General features: G+C 44.9%; 1 protein-coding gene across 1 annotated transcript in view; it reads left to right on the top strand.

The window, feature by feature from the left end:
* Positions 1–14,721, top strand: part of capn7 (calpain 7) — a 114,396-nt gene that overhangs the window by 82,733 nt on the left and 16,942 nt on the right. Inside the window, exons 16-18 of the mRNA XM_028817888.2 lie at positions 5,589–5,664; positions 12,226–12,371; positions 13,286–13,348. Coding sequence (XP_028673721.1) covers positions 5,589–5,664; positions 12,226–12,371; positions 13,286–13,348 — 285 coding nt within the window. The remainder of the gene's footprint in view (positions 1–5,588; positions 5,665–12,225; positions 12,372–13,285; positions 13,349–14,721) is intronic.

Raw genomic sequence — 14,721 nt, 5'->3', positions numbered from 1 at the left:
CTGGCGTATTGCATCTTCCTCTTCACAATACCCAATAGATTTTCTGTGGGGTTAAGGTCAGGCGAGTTTGCTGGCCAATCAAGAACAGGGATACCATGGTCCTTAAACCAGGTACTGGTAGCTTTGGCACTGTGCGCAGGTGCCAGGTCCTGTTGGAAAATGAAATCTGCATCTCCATAAAGTTCGTCAGCAGCAGGCAGCATGAAGTGCTCTAAAACTTCCTGGTAGACGGCTGCGTTGACCTTGGACCTCAGAAAACACAATGGACCAACGACAGCAGATGACATGGCACCCCAAACCATCACTGACTGTGGAAACTTTACACTGGACCTCACGCAACGTGGATTCTGTGCCTCTCCTCTCTTCCTCCAGACTCTGGGACCTTGATTTCCAAAGGAAATGCAAAATTTACTTTCATCAGAGAACATAACTTTGGACCACTCAGCAGCAGTCCAAAGGCGAGACGCTTCTGACGCTGTCTCTTTATCAAGAGTGGCTTGACACAAGGAATGCGACAGCTGAAACCCATGTCTTGCATACGTCTGTGCCTGGTGGTTCTTGAAGCACTGACTCCAGCTGCAGTCCACTCTTTGTGAATCTCCCCCACATTTTTGAATGGGTTTTGTTTCCCAATCCTCTCCAGGGTGCGGTTATCCCTGTTGCTTGTCCACTTTTTTCTACCACATCTTGTCCTTCCCTTCGCCTCTCTATTAATGTGCTTGGACACAGAGCTCTGTGAACAGCCAGCCTCTTTAGCAATGACCTTTTGTGTCTCGCCCTCCTTGTGCAAGGTGTCAATGGTCGTCTTTTGGACAACTGTCAAGTCAGCAGTCTTCTCCATGATTGTGTAGCCTACAGAACTCGACTGAGAGACCATTTAAAGGCTTTTGCAGGTGTTTGGAGTTAATTAGCTGATTAGAGTGTGGCACCAGGTGTCTTCAATATTGAACCTTTTCACAATATTCTAATTTTCCGAGATACTGAATTTGGGACTTTCATTAGTTGTCAGTCATAATCATCAATAATAAAAGAAATAAACATTTGAAATACATCAGTCTGTGTGTGATGAATGAATCTAATATACAAGTTTCACTTTTTGAATGGAATTACTGAAATAAATCAACTTTGCACCTGTAGACAACATCCAGGTGTGGCATTCTTACCTGGCATGTTTGATCAATGCGGCAGCTAACCACTGTGCCACCAAACTGTCCTCTCCTAGGTGTAGTAACCAGGCTTAGGCGACACAAACTCAAACCAGCGGCATGAAAACGGGTGCTAAATTGCTACCCAAAAGCCTGTCACAGCTGAGTCCTTTCATTTTTCTTCTATGTTGTCATCATTTGGATCAATAAAAAGTGATGCATGATGGCATTGTCACTTTATTTATTTGAGAGAAACGTGCCTGGCAAGAGTAAACCCAGCCACAGGGGATGCACAAACCAGTGTGTTTCTTCGTGCCCGGATAAATGAGGAGGGTTACGTCAGGAAGGGTATAAAATTTTGCCAAAGCAAAATGCGAACAACAATAAAAATTTCCATACCAGATCGGTCGAGCCCCAGGTTAACAACACAATGACTGCCACCAGTACTGGTAGCCAACAGGGTGCTGGCGGAAAATGGGCTACTGTTGACCAAAGAAGAAGGAGGGGAAGAAGAGGGGGGAGACTTGTCCGGAGGCAGGAGGAGAGGAGGCAAGTAATGAGAGTGGAATTGATGGTACGAACTGTGAATGTTGGCAATATGACTGGTAAGGGGAGAGAGTTAGCAGATATGATGGAGAGAAGGAAGGTTGATATATTGTGTGTGAAGAGACTAAATGGAAGGGGAGTAAAGCCAGGTGGATCAGAGGGGGGTTCAAATTGTTCTATCATGGTGTGGATGGGAGGAGAAATGGAGTAGGAGTTATTCTGAAGGAACAGCATGTCAAGAGGTGAAAGAGTGTCAGACAGAGTGATGAATGTGAAGATGGAAATTAAAGATGTGATGATGAATGTTGTTAGTGCTTATGCACCGCAAGTTGGGTGTGCAATGAGTGAGAAAGAAGATTTCTGTAGTGAGTTGGATGAGGTGACGAACAGTGTACCCAAGGGACAGAAGTGGTGATTGGAGCGGATTTCAATGGACATGTTGGTGAAGGGAACAGTGGAGATGAGGACGTGATGGGTAAGTATGGTGTCAAGGAGAGGAATGAAGAAGGTCAGAGGATAGTGGATTTTGCCAAAAGGATGGACATGGCTGTGGTGAATATGTATTTTAAGAAGAGGGAAGAACATAAGGTGACATACAAGAGTGGAGGAAGATGCACACAGGTAGATGACCTCCTATGCAGAAGAGTCAATCTGAATGAGATTAAAGACTGCAAAGTGATGGCAGGGAAGAGTGTAGTTAAGCAGCATAGGATGGTGGTCTGTAGGATGATGTTGGAGATCAAGAAGAGGAAGAGAGTGAGGGCAGAGCCAAGGATCAAATGGTGGAAGTTGAAAAAGGAAGACTGCAAGGTTGAGTTCAGGGAGAAGATGAGACAGGCACTGGGTGGCAGTGAAGAGTCACCAGACAGCAGGGAAACTATAGCAGATGTAGTAAGGGTGACAGCAAGAAGGGTGCTTGGCGTGACATCTGGACAGAGAAAGGAGGAAAAGGAAACCTGGTGGTGGAATGTGGAAGTTCAGGAGAGTATACAGAGGAAGAGGATGGCAAAGAAGAAGTGGGATAGTCAGAGAGATGCAGAAAGTAGACAAGAGTACAAGGAGATAAGGCACAAGGTGAAGAGAGAGGTGGCGAAGGCTAAAGAAAAGGCGTATGATGAGTTGTATGAGAGGTTGAACACTAAGGAGGGAGAAAAGGACCGGTGGGCTACAGAGAGGGGCCGAGATGGAAAAGATGAGCAGCAGGTTAGGGTGATAAAGGATAAAGATGGAAACGTACTCACAAGTGAGGAGAGTGTGTTGAGAAGATGGAAAGAGTACTTGAGGCTGATGAATGAAGAGAACAAGAGAGAGAAGAGGTTGGATGATGTGGAGATAGTGAATCAGGAAGTGCAACAGATTAGCAAGAAGGAAGTAAGGACAGTGATGAAGAGGATGAAGAATGGAAAAGCCGTTGGTCCAGATGATATACCTGTGGAAGCATGAAAGTGTTTAGGAGAGATGGCAGTGAAGTTTTTAACCAGATTGTTTAATGGAATCTTGGAAAGTGAGAGGATGCCTGAGGAGTGGAGAAGAAGTTTACCGGTGGGTTGATATTTAAGAATAAGGGAGATGTGCAGGACTGCAATAACTACAGGGGGATAAAACTGATGAGCCACAGCATGAAGTTATGGGAAAGAGTAGTGGAAGCTCAGTGAAGAAGTGAGGTGATGATTAGTGAGCAGCAGGATGGTTTCATGCCAGGAAAGAGTGCCACAGATGTGATGTTTGCTCTAAGGATGTTGATGGAGAATTTTAGAAAAGCCCAGAAGGAGTTGCATTGCGTCTTTGTGGACCTGGAGAAAGCATATGACAGGGTGACGAGAGGAGCTGTAGTATTGTATGAGGAAGTCGGGAGTGGCAGAGAAGTATGTAAGAGTTGTACAGGATATGTACGAGGGAAGTGTGACCGTGGTGAGGTCTGCAGTAGGAGTGACGGAGGTGGGATTACATCAGGGATCGGCTCTGAGCCCTTTCTTATTTACAATGGTGATGGACAGGTTGACAGACGAGATTAGACAGGAGTCCCCTTGGACTGTGATGGTTGCTGATGACATTGTGATCTGTAGCGATAGTAGGGAGCAGGTGGAGGAGACCCTGGATAGGTGGAGATAGGAGAGGAGAGGAATGAAGGTCAGTAGGACCACCAAGACAGAATACATGTGTGTGAATGAGAGGGAGTTCAGTGGAATGGTGAGGATACAGGAAATGGAGTTGGCGAAAGTGGAGGAGTTTAAATACTTGGGATCAACAGTACAGAGTAATGAGGATTGTGGAAGAGAAGTGAAAAAGAGAGTGCAGGCAGAGTGGAATGAGTGGTGAAGAGTGTCAGGAGTGATTTGTGATAGACTGGTATCAGAAAGAGTGACAGGGAAGGTCTACAAGACGGTGGTGAGACCAGCTATGTTATATGGGCTGGAGACGGTGGCACAGGAGACAGAGCTGGAGGTGGCAGAGTTAAAGATGTTAAGATTTGCATTGGGTGTGACGAGGATGGGCAGGATTAGAAATGAGGACATTAGAGGGTCAGCTCAGGTTGGGAGACAAAGTCAGAGAGGCGAGATTGCATTGGATTGGACATGCACAGAGGAGAGATGCTGGGTATATTGGGAGAAGGGTGCTAAGGATAGAGCTGCCAGGGAAGAGGAAAAGAGGAAGGCCTAAGAGAAGGTTTATGGATGTGGTGAGAGAGGACATGCAGGTGACGGGTGTAGCAGTGCAAGATGCAGAGGACAGAAACATATGGAAGAAGATGATCTGCTGTGGCAACCCCTAACGGGAGCAGCTGAAAGAAGAAGAAGAAGAAGAAGAAGAAGTAGTAGTGCCTGGCAAGAGTAGACGTTAATAAAAGGTAGAGGGGTCTGTCATGGGTGAGAGGGCTCTGGACTTACTTTTGCATACATTTGAAACCTGTCTGTACTTCAGCCTTCCCAGAAATAATGTTCTTTTTTAATTCAATAGATTAAGAGTAAATTTGTAACACTAACAGATTCATCACTTAAGTTTGAGCTACACATTAGGTCTCTGTCAAAAATATCATTCTGTCCTCTCCGACACGTTGCCCACCTCTGTCCATTTCTGTCCTTCAGTGAAGCTCAGACTCTGGTTCATTGTCTCAAAGCGTCTCGTATTGATTACTGTTATTCCCTCTTCATCGGCCTCCCTGCACAATCTACACAGAGGCTCAGGCAAATTTAGAACTCAGCAGCCACACAAAGCATTCTGCTCACGTCTCCCCTGCTCTCTCCCAACTTCACTGGTGCCATCAAGGGTTAAATTCAAGATTCTGCTCCTCACCTTCAAAGCCCTACATGACCTTTGCCCCCCTCTACCTCACTCCGTTCCATACACTCCTCGTCGCTCTCTCGGGTCTCCTTACTGTCCCACACACCAGACTGTCCACCCTGGGGGGCAGCTCCTTCAGTGTTCAGGCCCCTCTTCCTCAGTCTTTCCGAGTTTGCTCCTCTTTTTCTGCCTTTAAATCTCAACTCAAATCTTTTCTCTTTGATGAACTTTTGTCTTCCGTGTGATCTTTTTTTTTTTCCTTGCCATTTATATGTAAAGCGACCTTGGGTTTGTGAAAGGCGCTTTATAAATGCAACTTATTATTATTATTATAATAACATAAGAGAAGACATTTTCCCCACAATTATTTATGTATAGTAGAGACCCTGCGTCACACCTCTGTCATCATGAACGGTAAGGTGCACCATAGCTTGTGTGCATTGGGCCTGCTGCCCTCAGCCTTTTGTGGGCAGAACAGACTTTATATTTCAATACCTGCATGGAGAAATAACAAAGCAAAAGAAAAAAAAAAAGAACAGGACTGGCAGAAAAATATTTTGAAGATAAAATGTTCTATCTGTGTTAGAACTAAAAATGCCTTTCTTTGTTTTCTAGGATGACTTTGCACAGAATCGAGAGTTTATCACCTTAGTTGTTTACAAAACTGATGGCAAGAAAGTTTACTACCCATGTAAGTACGCCGAGGCCGATAATGAACGTTACAAACGGATCTGACATTTCAATTCAGTCCAGTAGACAGTTAAAAGCAGCAGTGCAGCGACTGAGAGACGAGACCTCCCTGAGGTGAAGCTAGCAGGTAGCGTCAGGTGTCGAGTCTTTATTGATTTATAGGGCAGTCATCATAAAAACAGCAAAGTACGTACTCTGTGTAGCAACGTTCTGTACACTCCACAGTTATTGAGACATTGCTGTTTTTGTTGTCTTTTCATTAACTCAGATTTCACTTAATAACAAGACATTTAAAGCGTGTTTCGTTGTGTTTGTTTGGGCAGAGTGGTGGCTCTGAGACTGGAGATCTGCACCAGCGATCGGACAGTTGCCAGTTCGAATCCTGTAAATGCCAGAAGTGATTCCACTCCGTTGGGCCCTTGAGTAAGGCTCTTAACTTGCAGTCGCTCCATTCTGAATACGACATTAGAACATTAGAACACTCTAGATAAGAACAGACCACTTATTTCTTCCAAAAAAATATCAAGTCGAGTTTTGAAAGTCCCTCGAGTCTTACCGTCCACCACACGACTTGGTCGCTTATTCCAAGTGTCTATCATTCTTTGTGTAAAGAAAAACTTCCTAATGTTTGTGCGAAATTTACCCTAAACAAGTTTCCAACTGTGTCCTCGTGTTCTTCATGAACTCGTTTTAAAGTCACCATCTCGATCCACTGCACTAATTCCCTTCATAATGTCAAACACTTCACTCAGGTCTCCTCTTCATCTTCTGTAAAGGCTCAGCTCTTTGAATCTTTCCTTATCACTCATCCCCTGCAGCCCCCCATAATCAGCAGAGTTGCTCTTCTCTGGACATTTTCTTGTGCTGCTGTGTCTTTATGGAGACCCAAACTGCACACAGGACTCCAGATGAGGCCTCACCAGTGTGTTATAAAGCTTGAGAAGAACTTTCTGTGACTTGTACTCCACACATCAAGGCGCTATATAACCTGACATTCTGTTAGCCTTCTTGATGGCTTCTGAACACTGCCCGGAAGTCGATAGCTTAGAGGCCACTATGACTCCTAAATCCTTCTCATAAGGTGGACTCTCGATTTTCCGACCGCCCATTGTGTATTCAAACCTCACATTTTTACTTCCTATGTGTAATTCTTTACATTTACTGACATTAAATTTCATCTGCCACAAACTAATCTGCATCTGGTGCTGTAAGTAGAACTTCCAGGGCAAATTTGGGGTTTGGTTGGCAGGATTTGGCATTCCAGTCACTGTAAAAAAACCCTCACACCATTCACACTAGTGTTGTGCTGAGGTGTCACCAATTGCACGACTGCACTCGGGTCCTAATTTGGTATCCTGAGGTGGTTTGTTGTGTGCCGAGTGTGGAAAGGCGCTGTATCAGTGCAGGTTCTTCGTTTTGTTTACTGGTGTTTCTACTCTCACAGGTTTTTGTAGACCGTCTCTCTCTGTTTCAGGTGAACAGCATTAAAAACCACAATGACGTCTGAGGCCCATTGTGTGTCGTGTTGTGTCCTCAATTACTGTATCTTGAGGCCTAATGGAATGATGCACAAAACCCAAGGGCAGGTTGGGAAAATCGGGTCTTTGCAAAGGTCAGCTTTACTACAGAAGGATCTAGAAGAAATCTGTGGAAACGCAATTCAAAGAGAGACCCCTTTCCAGGTTGGCTGGGTGTGCAGTGGGTGTCAAAAAAAAAAAAAAAAAGGTGGGGGGGTCAATACAACACAATACACAGAACAGAACACCAGTCATCCTCAATACAATAGATAGATAGATAGATACTTTATTAATCCCAAGGGGAAATTCACGTAATATAATATTATTATTATTATTATTATTATTATTAATATAATTCACATTCAATATAATAGTACAATTGAAATATTACAAATATAGAGCAGAATTCAACAGTAGATGATATCCCATAATACAATTTGGATTTGTTCAGAGCCCTGGAGACTTTGGCCATCAAGCTGCCTCCCCCTATTGGCCATTCCACTGCTGAGACATCGCTGGGCCAGCCAATCCGATGAAAGGACCCCTCTACCCAATGATTCCTGCAATCCTCCATCAGAGATGACTTACTTAGGCAGGCAAAACAACTTGGCAGGTGGGCAGTGGGCACCAAGTGCCACATTTGAGTACTGAGAAGAGAAACAGAATAGGTGAGGGTTAGTAACAAATTCTAATGATCATGTTACTTGTGTTTTAGTGCTAATGACTAACAACAGAGATGCAGTCTGTACAGTTAATCAGCAGCTCTAGTCAGGGTGTGCTAAACTGAAGTAGTGAGTCTTCAGCCGGGATTTAAAAGCTGAGACCGAAGGGGCATCTCTCATAGTAGCAGGCAGACCATTCCACAGTTTAGGGGGTCCTGTAACTAAAAGCTCGACCTCCCACTGTTATTTTATTAATCCTTGGAATCATAAGCAGACCGGCATCTTGAGATCTCAATGTGTGCTCTGGTTTGTAAGTCATGATAAGTTCAGACAAGTAAGCTGGACCTCGGCCATTTAAGGCTTTATATGTTAAAAGGAGGATTGAGATATCTGGATATATCTAAAAATATAGATATGCCACTCTGACTGAAAAGTGCCAGGGGACAGGAGGTCTGCTGTCCACACATAAATAGAGGCAGAGCCTTTTGGGGGTATTCCATACACCTGCTGCTAGGTGGGTTAGCATAGAGTGGGATTGCTGTGCCCGCCACATGACGAACCATCTCAGGATCCCAAATTAGGACCCGAGTGCAGTTGTGCAACGGGTGACACCTCAGCGCCCCACTAGTTCAGATGGGATGGAACAGTGGGAGTTTTTTTTTTTATGGTGGCTGCAGTGCCAGTCCTGCCATCAATGCCCGGGTTTTCCCTGCATGTTGGAGGACCTGCTTGCAGGACTGAATGCAGATTAACGTCATACCCAGGATGCAGCAGTTGCAGGTTAAGGGCCCTGTTCAAGGAATCACTTCGGGCGTATCCGAGATTCGAACCTCCCCATTGCAGGCGCAAAGCCTGAGCCTCAGTGCCACCACTCCGTCCGGGTTAGCATACACAACACGAGAAATGAACGATTCATGCCATCTTCCTTAAGACTCTGAGAATATTATTTTTTTTTGTTTATGAAGCAGTAAAAGTGAACAGCGTGCTGTGTGTGGCTTTGGCCTGGCATCCTGTGCACAGTTGCTTCCTGGCTCCATGAATGAGTGCAGGCTGAAGGACTCGATCTGCGGCTGCCAAAAAATTTAAAAAGCCAAGGGACGTCCTTCCTGTTTTGTAACTCGAGCCAAGTAGTTCTTGGGCTGCATCCTCCTCCTCCTCCTCCTCCTCTCACTGTCTGCTCCTCACTACAAGTCAAATAGATAATTAAAAATAGATTGGGCCGGGCACCACTTTTGATACCCTTCCACTATTTAAAGCAGGACCACAGTTTTCTGTGCAGTAATTGGCATCCGCCTTTCTTTATTCCATAGAGCAGACGCTTTGCTTTTGATTTAGAATTTAACATAACATTTATATAAAAAGAAAACAATGAAAACAACTGGACTGAATTATTGGGACCCCTTCAAAGTTAATTCAGTCCTGACTGGGTTGTAGTGACAGGTCAGGCAGACTAACTCCTCTCACTAGTCACAGGTGTCACTCAGCCTACGTGAATGGAGCAAAGTCCTCACTCAGCTGGGTTGTGTCCATGTGTGCTTCACACTGAGCATAGACAAGGGATGGAAGAGCAGAGAGTTGTCTAAGGAGGACAGGAAGAAGGATATAGTCAAGATAACGGCTACAAGATCCTCTCCAAAGAGCTTCACGTTTCTGTGACCATGATAGCTCACATTGTCAGAAATGTAAGGACCACAGGACCATACTCAACCTCTGAGACATGATGGCCGCAACAGGAAATTTGACCCCAGATTGAACAGAAGGGTAGTTTGAATGGTGGGGAAAGAACTGAGGAAACCTTCCAACACAAACTCCAGCTGAGCTGCAGGCCATCTGTCACCGTCTGAGTGAAAGTGGACTCCATGGCAGAAGAGCCCACTTCTGAAAGACAGACACAAAAAAGCCAAACCCGAGTTGGCTGAAATGGCATGTTGACAAGACAAAGCCCCTCTAGGAGAATGTCCTTTGGGCTGTTGAAACTAAATGGCAGCAGTTTTATAAAGCTTACAAAGACAAAACATGAAACATGGAGGAGGCTCATTAATTCTTACGGGTGGGCTGCCATGCCTCGGGCACCGGGCTCTTTGAATCTGTGCAGGGCACAATGAAATCAGACGATTATCAAAGCATTCTGAAGCAAAACGTAGTGTCCAGTGTCAGAAAGCTCAGGCAGCCATGAGTCCTCCAGCCGTGATACATCATGGTGGAAATGGAAACACTGGAATGTTCTGAAGATCCTAATCGGAATCCAACTGAAATTTCACAGCTGGGTAGTGGAAGCCCGTCAAACCTAAGAGAGCTGGAGCCGTTTGCTCGGGTAGAGAGGGCCAGATTGCCAGTTTAGAAGTGTAGGAGACTCCTTCAGGGCTGCAGAAAGGGTGCGTTACAACAGAAGAGTTGAGCGCTCCAATAATTTTGTCCTTCTCATTTTCATTTATTTTATTTTTCAAAATAATAAATTAAGTCCTATATCAAAATTAAAAGAGTTTGCTCTCTGGAATACAAAGAATGGTGGGTGTCAGTTTTAACTTATTTCCTGAATATTGTAATTCTTTTTGAATAGTTGTAGGTATCAGAATTTCTGGCTGTGACAGTACATATTTTTACTAGATTTGATATACTGTCCTTTTGTATTACCTTTGGGGGGGTCAGATATCTTGGTCAGCCATTGTACAGCACCCCTGGAGTCATGTTCAGGTTAAGGGCCCAGCGGAGTAGGATCCCTTCAGGCAGTAATGGGATTTGAACGGGCAGCCTTGTAGGCACAGCCACAGACACTCCACTACACTCCACCCTCTAATGTGCGCTTTTAGTTTTAAAAAGTGAGCCATTCTCTCGTTACATTCTGACCCTGGCTGGCCTCCTGTGATTGCTTTTGTCCCACGTAGTTCACTGGATCAGTAGCATCATTTTGTGTTTTTCCTGTGGGCGCTCACTACCTCAGTGCTCACCTGTGCTCCTCCACTTCATCTCTCAAGATGGCTGACCTGTGGCCTTGTCTATTTTTTTTTTTGTCAGCCATTTGGGTTTCCATTATGCTGACTTCACCTTCCGATGAGCTTCTCTCTGTCAAACACTCCACGCTCAGGACTGAATTCACACGGGACTGAGATGTTGTCATCGTCTCTCTTTGTTCTTGACACCATCTCGCTCAGGCGTTTGATCACAGGGGTGTTGATGTCCTTCTCCTACGCCACATTGAAGTAAACTGCAGCTGTGCATCTGTGCTCAGTCAACTATCTGCCGCCAGCACGAGCCCCATTGGTGGCGCTGCTTCAGTGTATTGCAGACTGTAATCAGGATATGCTGACATACGGCAACAGCCCTGATGATTTCACGTGTCGGAGTGAGGCGGCTCTGGGTGCTCAGCTCACACGCAGCTCAGGGCCCTCCGCAGTTGTTAGATCAGAGCGGAACTCCAAAAGAACAGCAAATGAGCGACACGCAGACTCAGTGGCGTTTTGTAAATTGTGTAACTCGTCTCAGTTCCTGAGGTAGGACAGGTTATTGATTTCCACAAAATATGCAATGCAAATATAGTCAGAAAAATAATAAGAAATGAATGAGCGTCTGTCCTTTAATTGAATAATTTGGAGTGTGTTTGTACAATTTGGTTAGGATATTTTTTTTTTTAAATAAGTCATGAAATATGCAGGGGCAGCACGGTGGCGCAGTGGGTAGCACTGCTGCCTCACAGTAAGGAGTCCTGGGTTCGCTTCCCAGGTCCTCCCTGCGTGGAGTTTGCATGTTCTCCCTGTGTTTGTGTGGGTTTCCTCCCACAGTCCAAAGACATGCAAGTTAGGTGCATTGGCGATTCTAAATTGTCCCTAGTGTGTGTGCTTAGTGTGTGTGTCCTGTGGTGGGCTGGCACCCTGCCCGGGGTTTGTTTCTGCCTTGCGCCCTGTGATGGCTGGGATTGCCTCCAGCAGACCCCCCACGACCCTGTGTTAGGACATAGCGGGTTGGAAAATGACTGACTGAGTAAAATACACAATAATAGACAGTAATCAGGTCTTTGTTTTACTCATGCCATGTCGTATGCGTTTGTTTCCCACGTTCAGTGCAGCAGTTTACATGGTAACCTCTGAACTGACGGTAAGGTGGAAGTGCAGTCTGGAACTGGAGATGTGGTGGGCTTGAGCCAAAAGCGACAAAGCCCGTGTTTGCACAGCATCTCAGTAGAAGAGGCTTCAGTTAGGTGAATGTGAGCAGACGCTCCTCTCTCTGGTCAGGATATGCGACATGGCCTGTTTTTTCCTGTTCTGAGAGATTTCACAGGAAGCTCTTCCCAGTCTCTGCGACTTGCTGAGCGCTCCAACACAGATTGTCTGTAAAGGTTGAAGCTTTGCTGTTATCACGTCTAACATCAGTTCTGCTTGCTTACAGCTGACCCTCCACCATTCATCGATGGCGTTCGCATAAACAGCCCTCACTATCTCACCAAAATGAAGCTGACAGCTGCAGGGACACAAACCTTCACTCTGGTGGTATCCCAGTATGAGAAACAGAATACCATCCATTACACCCTTAGGGTGAGTATGTGCAGCTGACGTGTTCTTCATTAATTCTGTTTTGCCATTGACACCAAATGTATTTATTCTAAAGAGGGTCAGCTCAAGTTGGACAGTTGGGAGACAAAGTCAGAGAGGCGAGATTTCGTTGGTTTGGTCATGTGAGGAGGAGGAGAGATGCTGGGTATAATGGGAGAAGGGTGCTAAGGATAGAGCTGCCAGGGAAGAGGAGAAGAGGAAGGCCCAAGAGGAGGTTTATGGATGTGGTGAGAGAGGACATGCAGGTGATGGGGGTGACAGAACAAGATGACGAGGACAGATTAAAATGAATTCAAAAGAAATGGTCACTGATTAAGAAAAGGGTGAGAATGAAAACCTGCAGCCACTGCGGCCCTCCAGGACCAGAGTTTGGAAACATTTGACCCCCAATGAGTCTGACCTGGTAAGTAAAGGCTGAAGTAAACGTGTCTCTTGGCTCTTATTGTGACCTGATGAGCTGATACCCTAATTGACTCAACACCCAGAACACCTGATATGTGTGGAGTTGTGAGTTTGCAGATCTTTAGCTCAGCTGGATGGTAACGTTTGATCTCAACTCTGTGTGGTTTTTAGGGTCGGGAGAGTCCCGTGTTATCGAGTGCAGTGGAATTCTTACTCGTGTGTGCTCATCAACATGCCACACGCTGTCACGATTTGTGAGTAGAATAACTTCACTTCGAAACCCTCCATGCCCTCCAGTTTGAAAACCTCACAGCATCTCCTTCCACCACGCAAGCTCCTCGAGTTTTCACAGATTTGCGATGAAAGAGTAGAAGCTCGACCATATTGAGTCCACACTGCTAACTTGCTGACATTCACACAACATTTTATGAGTATCTGACTTGTGGTCGTGATGTGCAGGTGAGAAAGTAAACCCGTCTGTGTTTTGTTAACAGGTCTACTCAGGATGCAAGTTCAGTTTTTCAAAGATTCCAACTCCCTACACTCAGTCCAAAAGGGTAAGCTCTGATATTTTTCATAAACCTTCGCAAGTTTTTGAATTGTGTTGAAGTTCCAGAGTACAGCTGCACAGGCCAGACGTGTCAAACTCCGATCTAAGAGGGCCGCCGTGATAGCAAACGTTCATTTCAGACGCTTTTCTCATTAGTAAGCAGTCACTGCTGCTAATGGAACTCCCTTCTTCTTTCTTCATTTTAATTGTCTTGATTTTTAAAGATGTTTGTTTCTTTATAGAATTGAATTCATACAATGGTGGTAATTCATCCCAGTTAAAACTGATGCCAGCAGCTGGACTGGGGAAAACTCGAACCTCGCTGACATATTTAAACTTTGTCTTTTTAGGCTACTTGTAGCTTTCTCATTTTATCCACAGTGGAGTTTGAAGATGAACAATCCGACTCCCAGAAATCCTGAAATCTAGGCCAGTATTGGGCCGCAGGGCATTCTTTTTAAAGACAAAGCTAAATGAGTGCACCTAATGTTATAATGTAATGTGAGGGGTGAACCAGGAGGCCATCCTGGAGGAAGGTCAGCAAGGGAGCCGTGATATTCCTCATCCATCCAAGACATGAAGGACATTGCTGTAGCTACAACTCCGGGACTAGAGTCCCAGCAGCCACACAGAAACACAACGGCGAGGCTGGAAGGACAGGACAGGACAGTGGGCACTAGGCAGCAGCATCCCGTCTGGCGAGCCCCAGTATGGATACCTTCAAGGCAACATGGGAGTTGTAGTCCCATGCAGTGTTGTGCAAGTTCACACCTTCCAAGAACTTGCTCAAAGTTCAGTTCACACACATTAAAATAAATAAATTCACTTTCATAGTTCACTATTTCAATTTTGAATTAGTTCATGTTCAGTTCATTTTGTATTTTTGAAGGAGTGAGAATAAATGACCCATGAGTTTACTTGTTTCAATTTTGCATGCCTTATATTAGGCAATTACAGTGTTCTTGAACAAAATACAAAAATTATGAAGAATTTTATTTAAATACTCTTTTTATTGAGTCATACCCAGCAACAAACACGTATGACCATATATACTAATATCCTCCTGGTCAAAAAAGAAATTAAAGAGATGCAAGTATCCATCTAAATGACCGCTCTAATGTCAACCATGTGACACAAATGGTGACTGTGGACCCAGCGTGTAGGTGAACTAAACGATTACGCTTCCGGTCAAATTTGTGTCACATATTGCATGTCCAACGGGGAAAAATATAAAGTGGCCTCGCAAAGTCCAACGATTTCCTAAAAGCAAAAATGGAACTTCACCGCATGCTCATGTCAGCGGGGCCACAGCTTAAGCACAAGCAAGCAGACACAGACAGGGCCGATTTGATTTGATGTTATTTTTCCGAATTCAAATAA

The sequence above is a fragment of the Erpetoichthys calabaricus genome, chromosome 13, assembly GCF_900747795.2.
Source record: "Erpetoichthys calabaricus chromosome 13, fErpCal1.3, whole genome shotgun sequence".
NCBI classification, from domain to species: domain Eukaryota; kingdom Metazoa; phylum Chordata; class Cladistia; order Polypteriformes; family Polypteridae; genus Erpetoichthys; species Erpetoichthys calabaricus.
Note: the sequence above shows the minus strand (reverse complement) of the source record. Positions and strands in the feature narration are given on the sequence as shown.